The sequence below is a fragment of the Equus quagga genome, chromosome 18 (genome assembly GCF_021613505.1).
Source record: "Equus quagga isolate Etosha38 chromosome 18, UCLA_HA_Equagga_1.0, whole genome shotgun sequence".
Taxonomy (NCBI): domain Eukaryota; kingdom Metazoa; phylum Chordata; class Mammalia; order Perissodactyla; family Equidae; genus Equus; species Equus quagga.
Genome location: NC_060284.1, coordinates 19,895,266 through 19,917,251, shown reverse-complemented (window position 1 = coordinate 19,917,251; position 21,986 = coordinate 19,895,266). Strand labels below are relative to the sequence as shown.

The window sequence follows — 21,986 nt, the reverse complement described above, 5'->3', positions numbered from 1 at the left end:
TCATAGATTTCTAAGCATTTTTACCTCCAATTTTTGTTTCCCCCATCCATCCTACTGTCAGGGTCATTTCCTGAAATCTGTAGTGATTTCCCTCATTTATCATTAAAGTCTAGACTTCTTATGTAGAGATACAAGACTCTCTAATATGCTGGTTCTTTCTTATTTCTCCAGTCTTCTCTCTCATTACTCTTACTTGAACTCTCCTCCAGAAAAATAAACTGATTATTTTTCAAATATCTTAAAAATTTGTCCTTCCTCTGAGCTATTGATGTCATGGAGTATCTGATTGGTCTGCCTTCTACAACCCCATCCATCCCATCCCCTCTGCATTATTTAAATCCTGCAGAAAGACGCAGACTATGCTCCTTTTTTATAAAACCTTAACTGACTATTATAGTGTGAAATGATCTCTGAATGTCCTCCATTTAAATATTCTATCCTCTAGTACTCAGCCATTCGTACCACTTGCAGACTCATTCTCACCACCATAATTCTCCTCAGCTGCCGTTCACCAACAGATAAGGTGCTCTGGGTTGTGAGGAAATCTGAGAATAATCTTGGCTATAAATTATTTCTACAGAGACGTAAGTGAAGCATTTGAACTGTACTCCATGGCCTCTTAGTTGATGGCTCTCTGTAGAAATTTTCTCATTCTGAACTCATAATTGTTGATCCGTTGCTTGGAATGTGAAATCTAGCTACTCTCCGCCGTGGAAGGCAGTGAGATAGTCTGCAGCTGACAGTGGTGCCGGTGGCTTTGAGTCCATGAGATAATGTCCAATGCCAGACCCTAAAGATGCCCATAAAGTGGTTCTTCTTTGCCTCTCAAGCTCCTCTTCCCTGAACTATTTCGGTAATAACTCTCTAACTTTGGTTTAGAATCCGTTTCTCTCGTTTCTGGCACTAATACTCCCCCCAGATTTCTCTGGTGGTATCTATTACTACTAGTAATGATAATGAGAGTCAATAACATCTATTGAAGGCTTACTAAGTGCCTGACACTGTTTTACATATTAAGTATTCTTATAATCACCGCTATAATATTTTGAGTCATTATTATTCTTATTGTATAGTTGAGGAGATTGAAGCATAAAGAGAGTATAAAACAGGCTCAGCAGGTGAGCCTGAATTTAAATCCAGGTTGTCTGAGTCAAGAGCCCAAGCTCTTAACTCTGTGCTTTGTGGACTTCCCTCAAAACAGCATTGCCAGCGGTTGCCATGCTTGCTTTCTTGCAGATCCCATAGCTTTAGCCAAATCTCCAGCCCGTTGCACTTGGGCAGGTGGAGAAGGAGTAGCTTTGAGTCCAATTTGACCTCCACTCTCCATCCATTTCCTTAAAAACTTGGTGGTTTGTAGAGGTGAGTTTAACTCCAGATTTTATTTTGCAGCTTTACGAACGAGTTTCTTAGGCTTCTTCAATTTAATGAAGTCACATAGTGTTGTGTGTGTTTGATTCTCAGTTTGGACCCAGAATAGTTCTGTTTATCCTTTGAATTATGTCTAGCCAATGTAGAGTCCTGTAACCTTTGGCCTAACAGTAGCAGTCAAGGTAAAAATCTATTCTTAGCTCAGTTCTAAAGGAATGATTTTAATATAAGGTGCAGCTATCTTTCACAGTGAGGTGTAAAATCTTGGAAAAATATAATCCAAATAATTCTGGGCCACCTTGACTTCTGCCTTGGCCTGTCAACACCCCAATAATAAAGCAAAATAAATAAAGCATTCTCTGTCCACATCCAGAAATATTAAAGAATATTGTCAATCTTTGCGGTAGGTTTACCTAGCATTCGCCCAGGGCTTTTACTGATGCATCGCATATGAAACACCCTCATCCCTCTCTCTTGTTCTTCCAGGCTGCTGAAGCCCGTGCTCAGTGACCCTTTTTATCCTATGTAGCCTCCTGGGAGTGTTCTGATGTGCCGCATGCCGAATGTGTTCTCTCCAGGGGAATAGCTCTTGGAAATTCTCATGAATAAAATTATCCACCATGTTTTACTGGGATAGGGGAAGTCTAAAGTCTAGGTGTTGTAAGACTCACACTCGGGCCTGAGAGTTCAGGGAAGGTGGCCAAGGGAAGTGACGTGTCAGTGGAGACCTGCAGGAGGAGGAAGAATTGGAGTTCGCCTGAAGCAAAGAGAGGAGGCAGAGGGTAGTATGGGAGAAGGAATGTGTTGTTTGGAAAAGCCTCTGTCCCCTCAAAACCCCTATAGAGTAAACCCCAAAGAAGAGAATCTGGTCTGCACCCTTAGCCAAAAGCATTTTCCTGTGGAATTTGTCATGGAAGAGCTGTTCATTTAGAATCTCAGGGCAAGAAGAAATTGTAAAGAATATCCTAAGGCAGCAGTCTGCTTCTAGGCTGAATTATATGCCTACTTGAAAATGTATACGTAACATATCAACTACTTAAAATGGTGTAAATCGTGCTGTCCTCATATCACTTTCAATCGGAGGTGGTGTTTTTAGTACTTTTCTTTAATCTTTCTGTCGCGGACTGTCCAGTTAGTATAGTCCAGATTGTTTTTAACTTTCTTTTCTCCTTTCTGCTACTTAACTTTGGGCCACTCAGCCATCCATTAGGACTTCTTCCAGAGAAGGAGAGTGAAATGAATCAGTTTCACTTTTTAGATAACTGCTTTATTAAATGTTTTAATGAGAGAAGAGGTGAAAATTATTGGATTGCTGGATAATATGAGGCTTTTCAAGTCTCTGGATTTCATTAAGAACTCCTCTTTGTTGCCAGAGGTACTCAGTATTCTGTATCTTCTTGTTATATTACTAAAAAATGTCATTTGAAGTCATTTCCTTTCATATTTCTCTGAGGATTGAGTGTCAGAAAGAGTTTTTTAACTGTTTAATTTTTCTTTTTGAATTCATGGATTTCAGCCCTCCCATTTCCTTGGAATTTAGATCCAGAAAGCAGGCAGATAAGACCCTGGGTTCTTCAGTAAAAGCAATGGTATTTTTAAAAATTAGTTCTACATCTGTTAACCTTCTTAAGAAGTTTCATCTTAGTATTGAAAATTGAGATGCTGTGGTGTTAGAGAGGGATGTCACATTTACTCAGCTGGGCAGGTGGTGAGGGGAGGTGGCAGACTCCGTTCTAATATGCTCAGTTTGGAGGACAGGCTTCCTTTGTTCAGAGGGGGCGCCACTAGCCTAGCACCAAACGGAGAAGGTCCTGTTCATTTTCTTTTTTCTGTATGAGGGGTTCTGCTGTGCTGACACTTAAATAGGGATTGATAGAGTAGAAGGCAGTCTTTGACGAGTGGTGTGAACATATACACTGAAAATAGATGAAAGACCTTGATTCATAGGTTTATTTTTAAGTATTTAAGGAAGAATGAAAGAATCAGAAGCCAAGGCTGCTCATATTATAACTCACATCTTATTCAGAATGCTACATTAAATTAGAGTGTCATAGAAGAAGCTCTTTTATCTTTCTTCCATTTTATTTGTTTTTTTCTTACCTCTATACTTCAAGTCAGGAAAAGAAAAATTACCATGATATGAGTGACCTGACAGTGGATTTAATCAAATGGCTCCAAAGGATCAAATTTAAATATACCCAAATCCAGAGTGGAGGATGGTGGTGGAGGTAGACTTTTGTAGAAGGACCCAGAATCCCAGTGGAGAGAAAAGAAAAGTGCCAGGCAGACAGTCAGACACAGGATGTTTTCTGTGTGTATTTACATTTATATGAAATTTTTATTTCTCTGGGCCCAGGTGTATAGGGCCTGCTAGATTAAGAGTATTAATTATAAATATATTCCCTAATTAATTGATGTTCTCCAATATTTTTCTTGATCAAATTAGGTCAACTGGTTGTATGCACACACACTCGTACATGTGTATAGATATTTATAAACACATATATATCGTATCTAGGTTTTCTTATATTTCATAATAAATTAAAGTTTATTTTTAGAGTTAATTTAACTAGCATATTACTGTTTCTTGAGTGAAAATAACTTTTACTCCTTCTTAAATAATAAAAACAGTTTTATATTTAGTCCTGAACATCTCAGAACATGGAAGAAAATTTATTCCTTTCAGTCTACTCATTTGAATCTTATTCCCCTTAAGAAAACCTGTCATTCAATGATGACATGCTGTCTTTTTGGAACCATGTTTCCCTTGAAAAAATAAATAGTAGCCTTTCTGCTAAAAAATACCTTTCTGAGTTTCTAAAGCATTTTTTAAAATTCCAAAGATATCAAATATCCACAGAAGATTGAAAATGGAGTCTTTGAATTTCCCAGTGGGAAGTACATTTCTTCAGAAAAATATTTTCCTTACTATTTTTTTCTTTCTGAAAATCTACTCTTTTCTCTCTCTGAGGGTTAAGCGAATTGGTTTATGTAAAATGAGACTTTCCCCAGTCTCAAACCGAACTTTCCCCTCGAGGCTTGACAAGAGTTTCATTTACACTAAGGAAATAAGTCTCTCTCTCTCTGACTTGCTCCTGGTGGTGGTGGCGGGGCAGTGAGGTGTTTCCTGATTAGGCCATGACAGTAAACTTAGGAATTGTAAATGCATGTATTTACACACACACATCTAATTGAAGTTTACCAAGGAAGTGTGCACTGCTGCCTGCTTGTGAATAAGCTGAGTTCACCAAAGGAGGGAGGACAGCACCTCTGGGACTGCAGTAGGACAGTGCTTGTTGAGGTTCCATTACTTCTAGAGTACAGAGCCTGTGCTCTAGGAACATCCTGGACATAATTAGATCTGAAAGTTGTTTGAAAGGGGCCGATCATAAGCAAGGGATTAACCTAAATTCTCCTACTGCAACAACTTTTCAACTCTTTGGTGGGATCATTATTAATGTAAAGGTAAATATAGCCTCCTAGGAAACCTAAATTCCTGGAATACCTGACTTTTGAGAAATTAGCTCGGTATTTTACAAGTACTTTATATAGAGTAACTCAGTTTTGTAGAAGATGTTGGAAAACCATCCTGTTAGCTACCCACAGTTGGCAGCAATAAAGTCTTTAAAGACAAATAGTGTATGAATTCTTTGTTGTGTTTTTTTAACATAAAGATTTATCTCCAAATTTTTATTTATTTTATACCTTTCAGCCATCTGTAGTCACTTCAACTGTGTCAGGCCATTTCTGCGTTTCCTTATTGGTTTGTTGCTAGGTAAGTGATATAGCTGGTGGCCATTTTCAACAGCCTCATGAGGTCATGTCTGTTTCCATGCCAACAGATCCTCTTGGGAGAGTATTTTCAGTAAAAGCCCGGAGGTGGTGACTCCTTTGCAGCTCCAGTGTTGCCAGCGCCTGGTCGAGCTTTGCAAACAGTGCCTGCTAGTGGTTTACAAATATACAACGGACACAAGAGGATCACTGTCTGGTGTTGGTACCGATTGGGGTAATTCCAGGTACTTGGTTACTTTCTCTAGACCCTCTGAGTTTTATGTAAAGTCATGCCACAGTGCAGTTTGAAATTCAAAGTCTCTTTTTGTTTATATGGCTAGAGAAACAGCTAAAGACTAACAATTCATCCATGCTGTTATCTGCAAAATACTTTTAATTTGCACAATCTTTACCTTTAAAGGACTGAACAAGGACAGCAATCACAAACCTGAAGGTGACAGAAATAACCTACACGGAAGTGAGATTATTTGGTTTATATACTTTTGCTTTCAAAAGCCAAGTAAGAGCATCCAAAACTGGTAATAAATTTAACTTTTTTCCCCAGTAGAGATATTTCAACATTTATCCTTCAGCCTAATATAGTTGAGAAGATGCCTTTAGTTTAATTTTTGTTCTTCAGTAGGCCTCCACTACTCCTTTCATCACCAAACAAATCTGTGGGAGATGAATTTTAAGTTCCATTTAAGAATTGAATTTTTATAAAGTGTTAAAATAGGTAATTTTTCACAACATGAAATACTGTTTTCAAGCTGCAAAAACACACAGAGTAAACACGAAGTACATTTTAGCACTTCTCAAGACAATCACAATTCCTGTTAGAATTAGAGATGAATATGTGACTTTATTTTTAGTATCTGTAAGTTGTAGTACTACTCAGGATAGAAGTGAGTAAACCAGGACTTTGAAAAACTAAGTGATAGTCCAAAGATGAAAAGGTTCAACTAACAGTTGAACAGACAATGAAGAAAATGGAACCACTGTAGCTTGGATTTTCTTTTTGAAACATATGGAAATTGATCTATGTATTAAAAAGAACACAGGGTAGAATAAAGCTAACTTTCTAAAAAACTGACCTGCAACAGCAGATTGGCTTGGAATATTTTTCACAAAAAGTACTGAGAGATGTATTTTTAATCTTTGTTTTCTTGTATTCTGTCACTATACTGTTGCACTTCCTTTAACCTATTTTAACTCTCCCCCTGTAAACGGAAGCTGACTGATCACAACAATGGTAGAGGTAAAGTTAGCCATTAATATTTAAAATGGGTAAACACCAAAGCTATATTCTACAGTTTTGATGGTTTGACTGAAACAAATTATTGAAATAAAACTTAGATTACTTTCATTAATATTTCCATATGATTCAAAAGAATGATGGCATCTTGAAGACATTATAACATACAAATGAAGAGGCTTCTCTTTAAGGAGTGATGCTTTGGGAGTATGATCAGGAAAGCCTTAAATTCCAGTCTAGGAAGGATGGTTTCACACTCTTTCATGTCGCTCTTACAGTTTCAGATTTCATAACCCGTTTTCTGTTGAGGGATCTTGTAACTTTTGTGAGTGGGCAAAATAGGGAGTCTCCCTGGTTGTCTGGAGGAAGAAGTTATACTTTACAGTTGCTTCAGACCTTTTTATTTTCTTCCTCATCTGGTAGTCAGAAGAGATATTCCTGACCCTGGAATCTTGAGTTTTGATAAATGCTCAGTATGACCCTAGTATGGTTATATATATTATAAGCATTTGGGGGGAGGAAGGTCAGTAAACACGCCCTTCGTTCCTGCCCAGGTTCAGAACCATTTGAGAGAGAAATGTAGGAGTCAAACATTTGATCATCAAAATGTAGCTGCATTAAATATGAGAAAAGCTACGTTGAGCGACATGGTATAAATATGAGCCAAATGAGATTTTTAGTATTGAATCCCAAAATTAAAGGGACCCATCCAGTAAAAGGCAGAGATGAATCAACCCAACCTCCCACTAGCACTACCCAATAATGTCTAGTTCCATTAGCATTGGCAGGAGAGCAAGTAAGAATGCATCCTTTCTGCAGATAGGCTGATCCAAAAACGGAAAGGGGCTGAGCCAAGCAGTCCTGATTCCTTCTTTTAAATCTATGAATCAGATAACTCCCTTCTGGTAAGAGGCCAGAAAGTTTACATTGATGGAAGTTCTTCTACTTGGAAACACAAGGAGGAAAGAGAAATAAACACATCCTCCTAATATCTAGCTATTAAAACCCAAGTCAATGTTACATCAATTTAAAAACATGGAAAAAGTGGCCATATCTTCTTTCTCTTGTAGATTAGAAACCTATAGCATTTTATTTTATATGTAGAAGTCATTTAATTTGATATTTAGTAGTAGATTTATAAATTTCATTTATGGAGTATACCTAATAAAATATAAATACAAATTTGTAAGTAAATATAAATTTATGTTTATAAGGAAATATACATTATAAATAAATATAAATATTCCTAATATAATTAATGTACGAGGTATACCTAAATACTTTATGAAGAGATACATATTTGGCTAATTTATCTGTAAAATTAAAAGAGAAGGTTTATGGACCATATTTATCCTGATCAAAAATCTGCAGGTTATTTCTTAAGAGACTTTAAAGTGTATATGGCACCTATTACATGGAAGAGAGTAGCCTTCATCCTTGCAGTCTCAGAAAAATAATAGCAATAGGCGTGTGAAATGAAAAGCCATTGCTTAGAAGTGGGCTCAATAATTAAGCAAATAGAATTGATCTGTAACCCCAGATGGTCAAATATATCTATATATCTGTATCTATATGTCTATATCTATATACCTATCTATATCTGCAGGATACTAGAATTCTTGGCACCAGCTCATTATTCCACTATAACTAGACTTACTTGCGAAAGTTTGGGATCTCCAAACACTTTTGAGCCTCAGCATCTCTGTGTTTCTATCTTTCATGTGCTGAGCTTCCATATAAGCTCATTTAACAAGGAGTTCCATGGCTAAAAACATTTTTGAAAACCACCGAGTTCGAATTCCTGTGTTTGGTAAACAAAGCGCTGATGACAACTAGAAAAGCTGAGCAAAATACTGAAACACTTGCTTGAAGACATTAGAGAGTAAACCAGGTACTTGATAGTGAGTACTTGTTAGTACTGAGTAGTGCTTTTGACAGACTCATGGGCCTAAGGGAAAAAGTAGGAGTTGGGGCCTGCCAAAGATGAGGCCTTGGTAAACATCCTAGATTCCTACAGGTAACAATGTTCCAGATGTTTTGCAAAGCAAAAGTTGACGGAATTATAAGTAAAAATAGATAAATCTACAACTTTAGAGGGATTTTAGTATATGTATCTCAAAAAAAATTAGTTAAAGATATGGAATATTTTTAACAATATAATTAACAGATTTAACTGTCATATATAGAAGCGAATCCAGTAACCTCAGAATACAATACACCAAGCACACCAGGGCCTTTTCCCAAAATCAACTGTATAGTGGAATAATAAAACATATTTCAACGTATTTCAGAAGATTGAAATCATAGAGTATTTTTTTCTGACTGCATGCCATTAAACTAGAAAAAAGTAACAAAATATAACCAGAAACTCTGTATTTTGGAAAGATAAAAAATACACTTTTAAATAACTCATGAAGCAAAGAAGAAACAATAATGGGTATAAGAAAAATCTTTGGAACTGAGTGATAGCAAAAATATTACAAATAAAAACTTGCAATTATGTAGCTAAATCATTATTATAGAGACATTTATACACTTAAATGAACATATTAGGAAAGAGGAAAGGGAAAAATTAAATGATCTAAGCAAAAGTGAAAAGAATCTAAGTGAAAAGTGACAAAATGACATTAAAATAAACCCAAAGAACACAGAAAAAAAGGAAATAATAAAAATGAAAGCATAAATTAATAGCAAACAGAATAAAGATTAACATGGCCAAAAGTATGTTTTTGAAAACACTAATAGAATTGATAAACAACTGGTGAGACTGATCAAGGATATAAAAGACAGAAATAGTTAACATCAAGAACTAAAATAGAGACATTACTACAGATCCTACAAACATCGAAATTTTTATAAGAAAATATGAACAGTTTTATGCTGATAAACTTGGTAATTTAGATTAAGTTAACAAATTCCTGGAAAAACACATATTACCGAAAGTGATGGAAGAAGATATGGAAAGTCCTAAATAGTCTTAACTATTGAAGAAATTGAATCAGTAATTAAAAGCTTTCGCATAAAGATAGCTCCAGATTCACAGACCTTCACTATCTAATTCTGTTAAAGCCACCCAGAGAACAGAAAAGGAGGGGACATTCTCCAACTTGTTATATGAGGCTACCATACCTTTGATAGTAAAACCTGACCAGGACATCATGGCAAAGGATAACGACAGTTCAATCTCACTCCTGAACATAGATCCAAAAATCTTAAATAAAATATTAGCAAAATGAACCTAGAAACTTTAAATAGGATAATGTGTCATGACCCACTTCTGTTTATTGTATCAATTTCAGGGTGCAATAACATTAAAAAGTGATCAATGTAATTTTAATAGAATAAAAGATCATTTCAAAAGATACAGATAGATCACTTGATAGAATTCAGTATACATTCATGCTTTAAAAAATGCTTGGGAGCCAGCCCTGCCCTGATGGTCTAGTAGTTAAAGTTTGGCACTCTCACCTCTTTAGCAGCCCAGGTTCGATTCTGGGTTGCAGAACCACACAACCCCTCTTGCCAGTTGCCTTGCTGTGGCAGTGGCTCACATAGAAGAACTAGAAGGACCTACAACTAGGATATACTAACAACCATGCACTGGGGGTGTTTTGGGGAGGAAAAAAAGAGGAAGATTGGCAACAGATGTTAGCTCAGGGTGAATTTTTCCCTGTTAAAGAAAAAAAAAAGGTTAGCAAACTAAAAACAAAAGAGAAATTCCTTAATCTCATAAAGGATAACTACAAAAAACATATAAAAAATATACCTAATGGTGAAATGTTGAAGACTTTCTCTTTGAGAATGAGGAATAAGACAAGATTGCCTGTTATTACCACTTCTATTTAGCATTGTACCAGAGGTCCTAGATGGTTCAATGAGACAAGCAAAAGAAAGAAAAGACATTAGATTTGAGAGAAAGAACTAAAACTCATTACTAGTGCATACAATTGTATTTATAGAATCTAAATAATTCTACAGATAAATCAAGTAAATTTAATAATTTTGATGAGATCAAAGTTGAGATAAGAAAATCAATTGTATTTCTTTCTATATCAACAACAAACAGCTAGAATATGAAATTTTACATATGATGTCATTTTTCGATGGCATCAGAGAATAGCTAATACTTAGGAATAAAGGTAACAAAAATGTGTAAGACTTTTATACAGGAAAATGTAAAAAATGGAAAGATATACCTTATTCATCATTGGAATCAATATTATCAATATGTTGATTCTTCTCAGGTAGTTCTGTATGTCTATAAATTCATAGTAATCCTAACAAATTTTTTTTGGAGAGTCATAGTATTTGACCAAAGCTTGTTTTGACATTTATACAGAAAAGCAAAGGGCCAAGGATAGATAAGACACTCTTGAAATTAAACAATAATATAATGGGATTTATTAACTACACTGTACTAAGACTTATAATAAAGCTAATGTAATTTAAGCCAGTGTAATATTGCCAAAAGGATGGACAAATAGACCAATGGAACCATTCAGAAAGGCCATAAATAGACCTGGGCATATTTGGGACTTGATTTATGACAAAGGGGGTATACTTGATTTATGACAAATGGGAAAAGGAAGTCTGTTTAAATAAATGGTGCTGGAACAATTGGGTTTCCAAATAAGAAAAAACAGAAACTTGACTTTCCCCATATCATGTACAAAAATCATTTCCAATGAATTGAGAATACAGATATGAAAGGCAAAACTAAGGATTTTGGAAGATAATATTGGAGAATATTTTCATGACCTTGACGTATAAAAGATTATTAAAAAAATAGGACCAAAAATGCAGATCATGAATGAGAAGACAAATTTTACTATGTTTAGAACATATGCTTATCAGAAGACCTTTTTAAGAGTGTGAAAAAGCAAGCCACAGAATGGAAGAAGGTATTTGCAACCTGTATAACCTGTAAAAGATTCCTCTACAGATTAGATAAGAATTCCTACAAATTTCTAAGAAAAAAATAGAACACTCTATGAAAAATGGGGAATATACTTGAAGAAGCCCTTCACAAAAGAGTTTTAGAAAAGGACCAATAAACATTTGAAAAAGTATTTACTCTAATAATCAGGGAAATGCAAAACCACAAAAACACTGCCTACCAAGGGTTGATGAAAATGTAGGGTAATGGGAACTCTCTTACACTGCTGGTGATGGTGAAAATTGGTACCTTTTTAAAACAGTGTAGCATTATGTACTAAAGTCTGCTCTTTTCATAGCTATTCTATTCCCAGTAATTTTCAACAGAAATGTGTGCACATGTGCACCAAGACCAAGAATGGTATAGTAGCATTTACTTATAATAGCTGAAATTTGGAAAGAACCTAAATATCTTCATGGAAGAATAGATACTCTTTTGGGTAATATTCACAAAATGGAATATTATACGGCATTTAAAATAAACAAAGTGCATGTATACATAGCAACATGGAAGAATCTCAAACATAAAGTTGAATAAAAGAAGCCAGACCCAAAGAAACACATACTACATTCCACTTATTTTAAAATGAAAAACAGGCAAAACTAGGAGCTGGCCCAGTGGTGCAGTGGTTAAGTTTGCACGTTCCGCTTCGGCGGCTTCAGATCCCGGGTGCGGACATGGCACCGCTTCGCAAGCCATGCTGTGGTAGGTGTCCCACATATAAAGTAGAGGAAGATGGGCATGGATGTTAGCTCAGGGCCAGTCTTCCTCAGCAAAAAGAGGAGGATTGGCAGCAGGTGTTAGCTCAGGGCTAATCTTCCTCAAAAAAAAGAAAACAGGCAAAACTAAATTATGGTGTTTATGGAATATATACTTGGATGGTAAAAATGGAAGTAATTACCATAAAAGTCTGGATACCATAAAAGTGGGGAACATTATGGGGAGGGAGAGTGCTGTAATACAGAGCTCTGGGGTGCTAGGAATGTTCAGATATTTAATCTCGTAGAGGTTATACAAGTAATCACTTTATACTATTCATTGAACTAGACATTTATGTTTTATGTACTTTTTCAATGTGTGCTATACTTCACAATTAAAAAGTTTTAAAAATCGAGTTAAAAACATGGTACCACTATGACCTTAGGCTAAGCTTGATACAACTATCTCAGAACAGGGATGGTCTTGCTAGTGCAGCTGATGTTCATAACACATAAATAATAACATTTCACCCATGTACACTATTTCATTAGCTCCATACTCTGTGAGCCAGACACAGTAGAAACTATTGGACTCTTTTCATTGATCAGAAAACTGAGCCCCAAAGAAGTTAAATGGCTTATCCAAATCACACTGCTAGCATGTGGCAGAGGTGGGACTTTTTCCCGAAAACTAGGGCTTTTTTCCCTCCCAAATCAAAGTTAAAACCATAATACAATGCACATCCACTAGGAGGGCTACTATCAAAAAAAGGTGAATGGGGCCGGCTCCGTGGCCGAGGGGTTAAGTTCGTGCGCTCCGCTGCGGCGGCCCCAGCGTTCGGATCCTGGGCCCGGACATAGCACCGCTCGTCGGGCCACGTTGAGGCGGCGTCCCACATCCCACAACTGGAAGGAGATGCAACTAAGATATACAACTGTGTACAGGGGGCGTTTGGGGAGATAAAGCAGGAAGAAAAAAAAATGTAGAATAGTAAGTGTTGGTGAAGATATTGAGATGTCGTAACCCTCATAGAAGCTGATTCAGAATGTAAAATGAAAAACATGTTGACAATTCCTCAAAAAGTTAAATATAGAGTTACCATATGACCTAGCAATTCCACTGCTAGGTGTATACCAAAGAATTGACAATAAGGATTTAAACAGATAGTTGTACACCAATGTTCATAGCAACATTGTTCACAGTAGTCAAAAGGTAGAAACAACCCAAGTGTCCATGAACAGACGAATGGATATACAAAAGTGGTATATACATGCAATGGAATATCATTCAGCCTATATAAAAAGGAATGAAATTCTGATACATGCTACAACATAGATGAACCTCGAAAGCATGTTAAGTTAAATAAGCCGGATACAAAAGGACAAATATAGTATGATTCAACCTATATGAGCTATCTAGAATAGACAAATTCATAGAGACAGAAAGTAGAATAGAGCTTACCAGGGACTGGGAGGAGGAGGAAATGGGGATTTAGTGTTTAATGGGTGCAGAGTTTCAGTGTGGGATGATGACAAAGTTCTGGAACTACCTAGTGGTGATGGTTACACAATCATTGTAAATATACTTAGTGCACTGAATTGCATACTTAAAAGTGGTAAAACTGGTAAGTTTCATGTTATATATATTTTACCACAATTAGAAAAAAGTTTTAAAAACACAGGACAAATATTGTGATGACCTTTTATTTACCTTGTGTTCCCCAAACCAGGAAGCTGAGTTTGTTCTGGGGGGATTAGGGGTTCGGGTCTTCCTCCAGGAAGATCTCAGGAGGTGAGTGTAAGCTTAAGTTTTCATGGCTAATTCCCTACCAGTCTTGAAATGCTTCATGTTCTAGAGATCCTCCACAGTCAGCAGTAGGTTGGTACATGACAGACAGACATAGGAATTAGACAAATGCATGTTTTATGTCTATATGATGGATCTGTGGAGATGCGCTCACCTAGTCTCAGAGACAAGCAGTGAGGGTTCGTGTCTGAAGTGAATAGGGTAGTCTGAAGTATTTTCTCTTCTGTACAAATTAGCTATGAGTTAGGTATTTTTGTATGTCAAAAGCAATCTAGAATAAAGCTGTAAACTTTTCACATTTTTTGGTGCTTTAACATAAACTCTTTAGATAGTTTATAAATCCACTTCCTAGAGATATTCTTCCTGCCAAAAAAAAAATCAAATTGTATTATATAACTTCATTGCAAAGAACATTTCAAAAATAATCTTTGATGTTCAGCTAGTGTGGGATCTCCCAAGAGACATTAATGACGATATTAAGGCAAATAATCCATTGTGTTTCCCTGTAATGCTTTAAAATACCCCACAGCACTGGCTTTAGGGAAGCAAAGTGTTTTTTCCAATGTGATTTCGTAGGCTTTTTTTAGTTCATACTGAATCTTTTTCTTTAAAAAAATTTCATTTTAGCTTTTTCTGCTTGTATTAAAAAGTTTAGATTTAAAAAAAAGTTTAGATTTGTGGATGTATAATATTTTTCTACTTTCTAAGTTATTTTATACTTCATATTTCTGAAAAAAGTGAGTATAATCATTGTATCCATTAGTTTTAAATTGAGATTCATGCACGGAAATGGAAATACAGTATAGTTGCTGGGAGCACTGATTCTGGAGCTAGACCACATGGCTTTGCATCCTGGCTCTGCCACTTACTAGCTCTGTGACTGTGGGCAAGGCATTTGACCCCTGTATGCTTCAGTGTATTCATCTATAAAATGGAGCCTACAATAATATCTACTGTATAGAATTGTTATGAGAACTAAATGAATTAATATTTATAAAGCAATTAGAATAGTACAGGACACAGAGAAAACACTACTTAAGCGTAAAATAGTGTTAAATAAAATAGTGTAAGTTAGCTGTAACCCTGGACTTTGTGCTTTTATCTTTTCATCTGTGAAATGGAGATCTTAAACTCAAAAAGATATGTGAATGTTATTATAATGTCAATAGTAATCATTGCTTGGAAATTCTTTGAAAGAAAGTTGGCAGAAGTCACTGTTTACTGTGATAATTATCAGTGTAAACAGGATACATTCTCAACAGAAGATAGAATAACTCTCAACTAATACAAAATAGTGGGCTTTGATCAAACGTCTTATTTTCTTTTGCACCTTTGCCCTACATAGGAAGGGTAGCCTTTTCGTGGGGGAAGATATCAGATTAATCATGACTCCACTAGCTCTTGACGTAATAATTAATCCGTATAAATTACCCGAGTGATATTACGAAAATAATTTATATAATCTGTGACGTGAGAAATCAGTTGTTTCATTATTCATCACCCATTGTGCAATTTTGATTCAATTTGGTTTGTTGTGTATTATTTTACTGCTCTATTAACTTAATGATTTGAGCAATTATTTATAGTTTGTGATATTAGGTAATAGATTTAGAGGATATTATTAGATAATTCATGATGAAATGATGTTTATGAATATTATGGAGAATTCTGCCATTTTAAAATGCTTTATGCAGTTTGATCATAATGAATTCATATTCTTATACAAAATTCATATAACACAACTATAAATTTAATTTTTCATTGACATAGAGATTAGTAGTTATCAATATGACTTAATATAGAATTGGTTGCTAATGGTACCCTTGGCCCTCAATTTCTTTGTATATCTAGGGACGTGTGATACTGTTGCTGCAAGCTTCTAAAGTCAAGTGAAGAAAATAAATGATTTGATGGTATACCTCTGTTTATTTTTTCAAGACAACTGCTAATTATAAATCTCCTTCTATTACTACTCCTGCTCTTGGAAATGTCTTATAGATATCTTTGTCCTTACTTTATTTAATGTCCTTCTCATCATTACCAGGACTTACATTTTTTAATAGTGATGTTTATTTGCATTTGCTCATGAGGATTTCCTTGATCATTTCTTTCTAGACATATAGATTGGACTGGCCTAATGCTAACCAAAGGTTTTCCAGAGGAAAACAGATTATACAGGTGCACACTCTTATTTGTAATTCCTGGTTCCTACAGCTCTGAAAACTAAAACTAAAGAAAGAAAAAAAGTAACCCATCTATTGGTACATCTGATCTGAATTGACATGAAGTTATTTATAGTCTTTATCCAATTTATTGTGAATATGCATACCTTTCACTACAGGAATATTAATGGTTTGTTTACAGGATGCTGCTCCAAGGCCCTGATGGAGATGTTATGTTATATATTGTATTTACATCGTATTGTCCTAAAATACAGAAAATTCTTGTATTCTGAAATACATTTGGCTGCAGGGGTTGCATGCGACCTGTAATCATGATTGTTTTTGGTGTTCTCTAATCATAAGCACCATGTGGTCTAAGAATATAAAACTTATAATCTAGTTACGAATGTTAATCTTTAACTTTTTCTTTTAGATTATCTATAGTCATAATATATCAGTGAAATATTAAATTAGAATCAATGGTTCCAACATCCTTGAAACAAACAATTATTTTAATGTGACTAGTCAGATTCTCATAGCATATGTTCTTAAGAAATATTTGACTGGCTTCACACATTTTTGACAGCGATTAATGAGGAATTCCAAGTTAACATGAGTCATGCAAACAGTTTCCTAGCGGTGAGTGCGATGGCTCTTTATGGGATGTCTTGGGATACTAAGATCATATGTTGCATCTGTATTCAACTCTTTGGGTGAGGCTTTGTGACCCTCCCTCTGCCTGACCCCCTCAATCTGGAGAGGAAATCTTTTCATGTGAATTGCAGTGTTGTTATGGTGTCGTTTCTCATGTAAGATATATAAATTACTAACCACCTAACACTTTAGTGAGAGATGTTAATACTGATTTGTTTGTAAGTCTAATTGTTCAACTATCATTTTTAGGTATTTACTACCAGGAAGTACACAATTCATCATGAGAACACCAACCTACAGCTTGAAATACAGTTCACCTGGAATGACTCGCTCCAACGTTTTGTTTACGTCCCGATATGGCCATTTGTGAAACGGAAAGGAAGATCGCCATGGGTTATGCATAACAGCAATTCATTTCTTCCCCCAATTTAAACATGCAAAGAAAGTGACCATTAAGTGCTGTTTTATGTATATATGACATATATATGTGTGAAAAAATGTACACACATGCACTCAAATAACATATATATTTATTATAATATATGAAAGAAGAAATAGCAGAAAACTGGATATAAGATTTAACCTTTCTGGAAATGTAATAAACCATGTTAAAATTGTTTACACAAATATGTGAATGTCTAGAATTTGCTAGGTTTATAATTAATACCTTCCTACTAGAAATGTTATTTTTGCTGCAGAGTATATAAACAGAATTGATCTTGAAGATCCCATTACAGTATTAAATAATTTTTTAGATGACACGTCTTTTGACTTGAAAAAGCATTAATAGTAAGTTACCTTATTCCTTCTCTTATATCTAGTAGCCATTTAAATTACAAAAAAAATTAGAAGCCTGGTGTTGCTTGATAGGATTAAGTATAAAATGGGTTTATCATTACTATAGCACGTTGTAAAGTGCTATAAAAACTCCAACTTGAGTCTCCAACATTTCTATTCTTCTATGTGGAAATTTAGCTACTTGTGATAATGTACATTTTCAAGAAGGATCTAGTAAGATCACATTATGATCTAAAATAGAAGACAATCCAGTGAGTTAAAAATGAACAAAACATAAACTAGCTTTTATTTTTACTTTTCATTGGGAGTCAAAAGAAAAGAAAATGATGATAATGACAAAATCTTTCCATATGATTTTTCTATCTCATACCACTCACTTTTATTTGGGAAGTATATCTCTGATGGGTACATATGGTCAAAATACAATTTATTCTGTTCTTCAGAAGTAGAAGAGCTGACACTTCAAACTCATTTCGTTGCTACAGGATAATGTGTCACACTTACATTATAGGTCTCTCAATGTTGAGAGCAACTGACTTTGCAAAGTCTAATACAGAGTTTCACATTGCACCATAGAAAATAATCTAAATTATTGCACATGGAAGATCCTGATTACTAGATATTATTAGTCATGGATGTTCCCTTGATTGCTAGATGTTATGAGTTGTGGATGTTCCCTTGAGAATTTTTTAAAATCAAAATATAGTATGAAGTTTTCTTCTTGTCCAAAGTTATTATACCTAGTTTCATAGCAGTTTACTTCCTTGTCTTGCTTACAGTTTCAGAAACCGCAAGTGAGCTTTCAGTTTTCCATAAAAATATAAACAGCGCCATGGAAATCCTTAGAAATTGCAATATCCACCTTTTAGAAGTTTATTTAAACTTCTCCCAATAGTTTTATTTTCTCACAGATGCTGATTATTTGCAAAATTCATGAATCTTTTACCTCCTTTTACTATCCTAGAAGCTATTTCCAGTAGATCAAGATAGCCCAAAGTAGGAAAACTGAGAGGCAAACTGGCCTGGCTTAATTCACAAGCTAGATAATTGGCAACCCAAAGTTATAAGTTAGATGTGCTTTGCTTTGAAAGCTGGATTCTGAGCCTGAGTTAGGCTGAAGTAGGTTCTTCCCTAAATTACTGCTAGCTCCTTGATTCTTTATGACTTCCTAGCATCCATATTGTAGTAGATGCTTTTCCTTGCCACATGCAACTCAAAGGAGACTTTCTTATTGTTTTTGTGGAAAAAGAATAAGGATGTCAGGGCAAAGGTGTTACTGTGTAGCTCTTTGTCTTTATGACTCCATTTTGTGAATTCTTAAATATGTCATAGATTTCTTAGGATAAATAATGAAGAAATTTGGATATTACAAAATTATAAGAATGATCAGCAAGTAGGTCTTTTCATGGAAGTATTTTTTAGTCATAGTTCTTTTAAATTCACGATTTGTACATGAATGAGAATTTCAAGTGTTTGGGATGTGATATCAACCCAGTTTGTTGACCACTTACTTGGATTCACTTAAATCAAAATGGTTACGTAATTTGCTAAAGTGGGTGCTTTGGAAATTCTTTCCTTAGTTGCACAAGAGTGAAATTTTTATTTAAAACAAAAAAGAAGAATGTCCAACATGTCTCCTCCACAAAACACACACACACACACACACACAAATTTAAAAAATCAAGAGTAAGTTTAAATATATGAAACTACCCAACTAATTGATGAACAGATTTCATTTCTCTAGCTACTTAAGTCTGGCTTTTTTTGAGCACTAGAGTTCCATTGCCCACATTTGCCTATTCATACTGATCTAGTCTGATATGATGAAGTTGTGAATGAAAGCTATGTGCTGATTATGTATATATACTACCTGCTATGCTGTGGACTGTGGTTGCTGCAGTGCTGTTTCCCTAACGAGAAACGAAGAAGAGAAGATGCAGTAATAAACCATGGAAGTCTCTAGAGGCCATAGAAATGTTTTAGATGTATAAAATATTCCTTAGTTTTTATTATAAATTTTTTATTCATAGTTAAACATATCAGTATAAGTGATAGTACGTACGGGTCTGACTCTCTCTTCTAGGAGAGAAAATAACTTTCTCTGAGAAAACTCCAGAAGCTATTCCATTTTACTAGGAGTTTTTAATAGGGAATTTGGTTTACTTATGATGAAAGCATATTTTCATTCTGTTATTTAAAAAAAATCCCTTATCGTTATGGAAATCTCATTATCAATTATGCTCATTATGGAATGCTTTCCAGAATTGTGTGAAAAGCAACCTTTTTGTTTTAAATCATCGTCTATGAACATAGCATGAGATTGCAGATTAGTTTTCGCTTTAATAATCCAGCATTGTAATTCAGTACCATTTGCTTTATGTAATCTGTTGAAGGAACTATTGTGATTCATACTATGATTATTTTTACTAGTAAATTTTATTTTACTAGCATTTCTTTTACCTTGCATGTATAAAAATGAAATTATAACAGGATCAGATATGGAAACAACAATGGTAACCTTTGCCAGATGTAAAGATCTATACGAATTTTTTCATATGTTTAAATTAGGTCTAAATCCACAAAACTTTTCTAAGTCCTTCTCCCTAAAACTAAAAGGAACCAAATTGAAACAAGCAGAAATCCCTGACCTTTTCATCTAATACTTACACACAGCTGTATGACAGTGGCTTCTAGACATCAAGAAAAGGATTTCATTCTCAACCTCTTTTTAATTTAGGAAGATATAATTAAGAATTTTGTTATTTAACTTGAAATTTCACATATTTAGTATAAATTAATCTAAATTAGCATGTCAAAGCCATTCCGCTTAAAAATTCTCCTTAAACAGACACATTACTTGACCTTTTCTAAAGTACCAAAAATTGGTAGTTGTATAAACTCTGTTATTTCTAGTTTCCTATAAAGCACTGATTCATTTTTAAATGTATATTCTTTAAAAATAGTAGCAAATACCTCGAAAAGAGTGACACGAAATACCTTTCTTTTTTGTTCTGTAATGCTAATTTACATTTTAAGTCTTAGTTTACTTGGTTCTAAGAGTTGAACAATAAAAAGTGTAACTACAATTAGTTGTGTTCTGTGACCTGATGATTTTTTAAAATTTGCTTTTCTCTTTAAATTGAGAAATTAAAATTTCAAGGACTGAATTAGTTGTCTAAATATTTTGGGCTAATGTTACTTATGAATAAATTAAAAATTTGGAAATATATTCATGATTAAAATTTTATATCTTACACTGCTTTTTCTTTCTTTTCATGTCCCCCTTGTTTTAAAGTTCCCTTTGAAGTTTTGACCTTTGCATGGACAAAGTCAAGAAAAGAGAAATTCTTCCTTTTAAACCTTGGTTTTCCTTGCATTTTATAATGGTGTATTTTTGCCTCAGCAGTAATACAACTTAGATAAAATGTGTTATTGGATCAGGTTCAGTTTGTCTGCTGAGATTTTTAAGAACCAGGTTGAAGTCACTGTGCCTAAAAAGCATTAATTATCTGTATCCGTATGAACCAAGTTCATGGCTACAAATAACAGTCTTGCACCCCAAAATTGGTGTATTAAAACTTACTGCACACTTTGAGATTGCTGCCCATTTTTGGTGTTTTTTTGCCTTTTCGTAAATGGGTATCTGGTACATTAAAGGAAAACTGTTCAGGTAACACATTCTGCATTAACTGGGCTGTATTATCTAAGAAGAGCTCTGGAAAGCTTTTATTTTATTCCCACCTATTAACTTGAAAACTATTGGTAAAATTCTCATTCAATAGACTAATATTTTCTAAATTAGTAAGAAGACTTACCTTACAAAAGTAATCAGATAATGCTGATATTTCTCTTTCAAAGGCTAACAACGACAGTTCGGGGTACTGAGCTGGTCGGTTCATACAATAACTACTATACATGTTACAACGTTGAATATTAATAGATTTGCTGAAGATTATGGGTTTGAAGATTAGCTTGAAAGCAATACATTTGCTACCATAAATCATGACTCAAATTATCCCCCTGTGCTTCACTCCCTGTGTATGAATGCAAATGCTGTTACAGAAAATATGCTTGAAATGTCGACACAATGTGCGATTAGTACTGCATTGTCATGCTTCGGCTTGTGGTATCTGTATGGTGAATTTATTTCAATTACTCAGATATGACTATAATAAAAAATGTTTAACATAAGAAAGCTACAATATGGCATCAAATGGTTATTTCTGGTTTACGCACACACACACACACGGTTTTTAGTAGTAGAAGAGATTAGCTCTCAATTAAACTTTCAGGGTGATGAAATATATTTTCACAGTAATTTTTGTCTGTTGTACAGACAGCAATAGCACTGTGAGGCTCACTTTACCTGCTATTTACGTCAGGTCGAGTAAACAAAATTGGTGTCAATTTCTCTCTTAGTTAGCTGGAAGGCAGACTGTTCTTAAATTTAGAAATGACACTTTTATGTCTTTATAGCATCATTGATTATAACAACAGTATTACTAATCTGAATAGAATGATGTCAGCATCTCAGCTA

The 21,986-nt window shown here is 34.7% G+C and overlaps 1 protein-coding gene across 4 annotated transcripts in view; it reads left to right on the top strand.

Annotated features, from left to right (window-relative positions):
• Positions 1-21,651, top strand: part of TTLL7 (tubulin tyrosine ligase like 7) — a 132,952-nt gene extending 111,301 nt beyond the window's left edge. For 3 of the 4 annotated variants that reach the window (XM_046645386.1, XM_046645388.1, XM_046645385.1), the window contains exons 20-22: positions 5,211-5,384; positions 15,951-16,013; positions 16,901-21,651. In XM_046645386.1, coding sequence (XP_046501342.1) covers positions 5,211-5,384; positions 15,951-16,013; positions 16,901-17,021 — 358 coding nt within the window. In that variant the 3' untranslated portion in view covers positions 17,022-21,651. The remainder of the gene's footprint in view (positions 1-5,210; positions 5,385-15,950; positions 16,014-16,900) is intronic. The other variant, XM_046645387.1, reaches the window with a different exon arrangement.
• Positions 21,652-21,986: the final 335 nt, after the last annotated feature.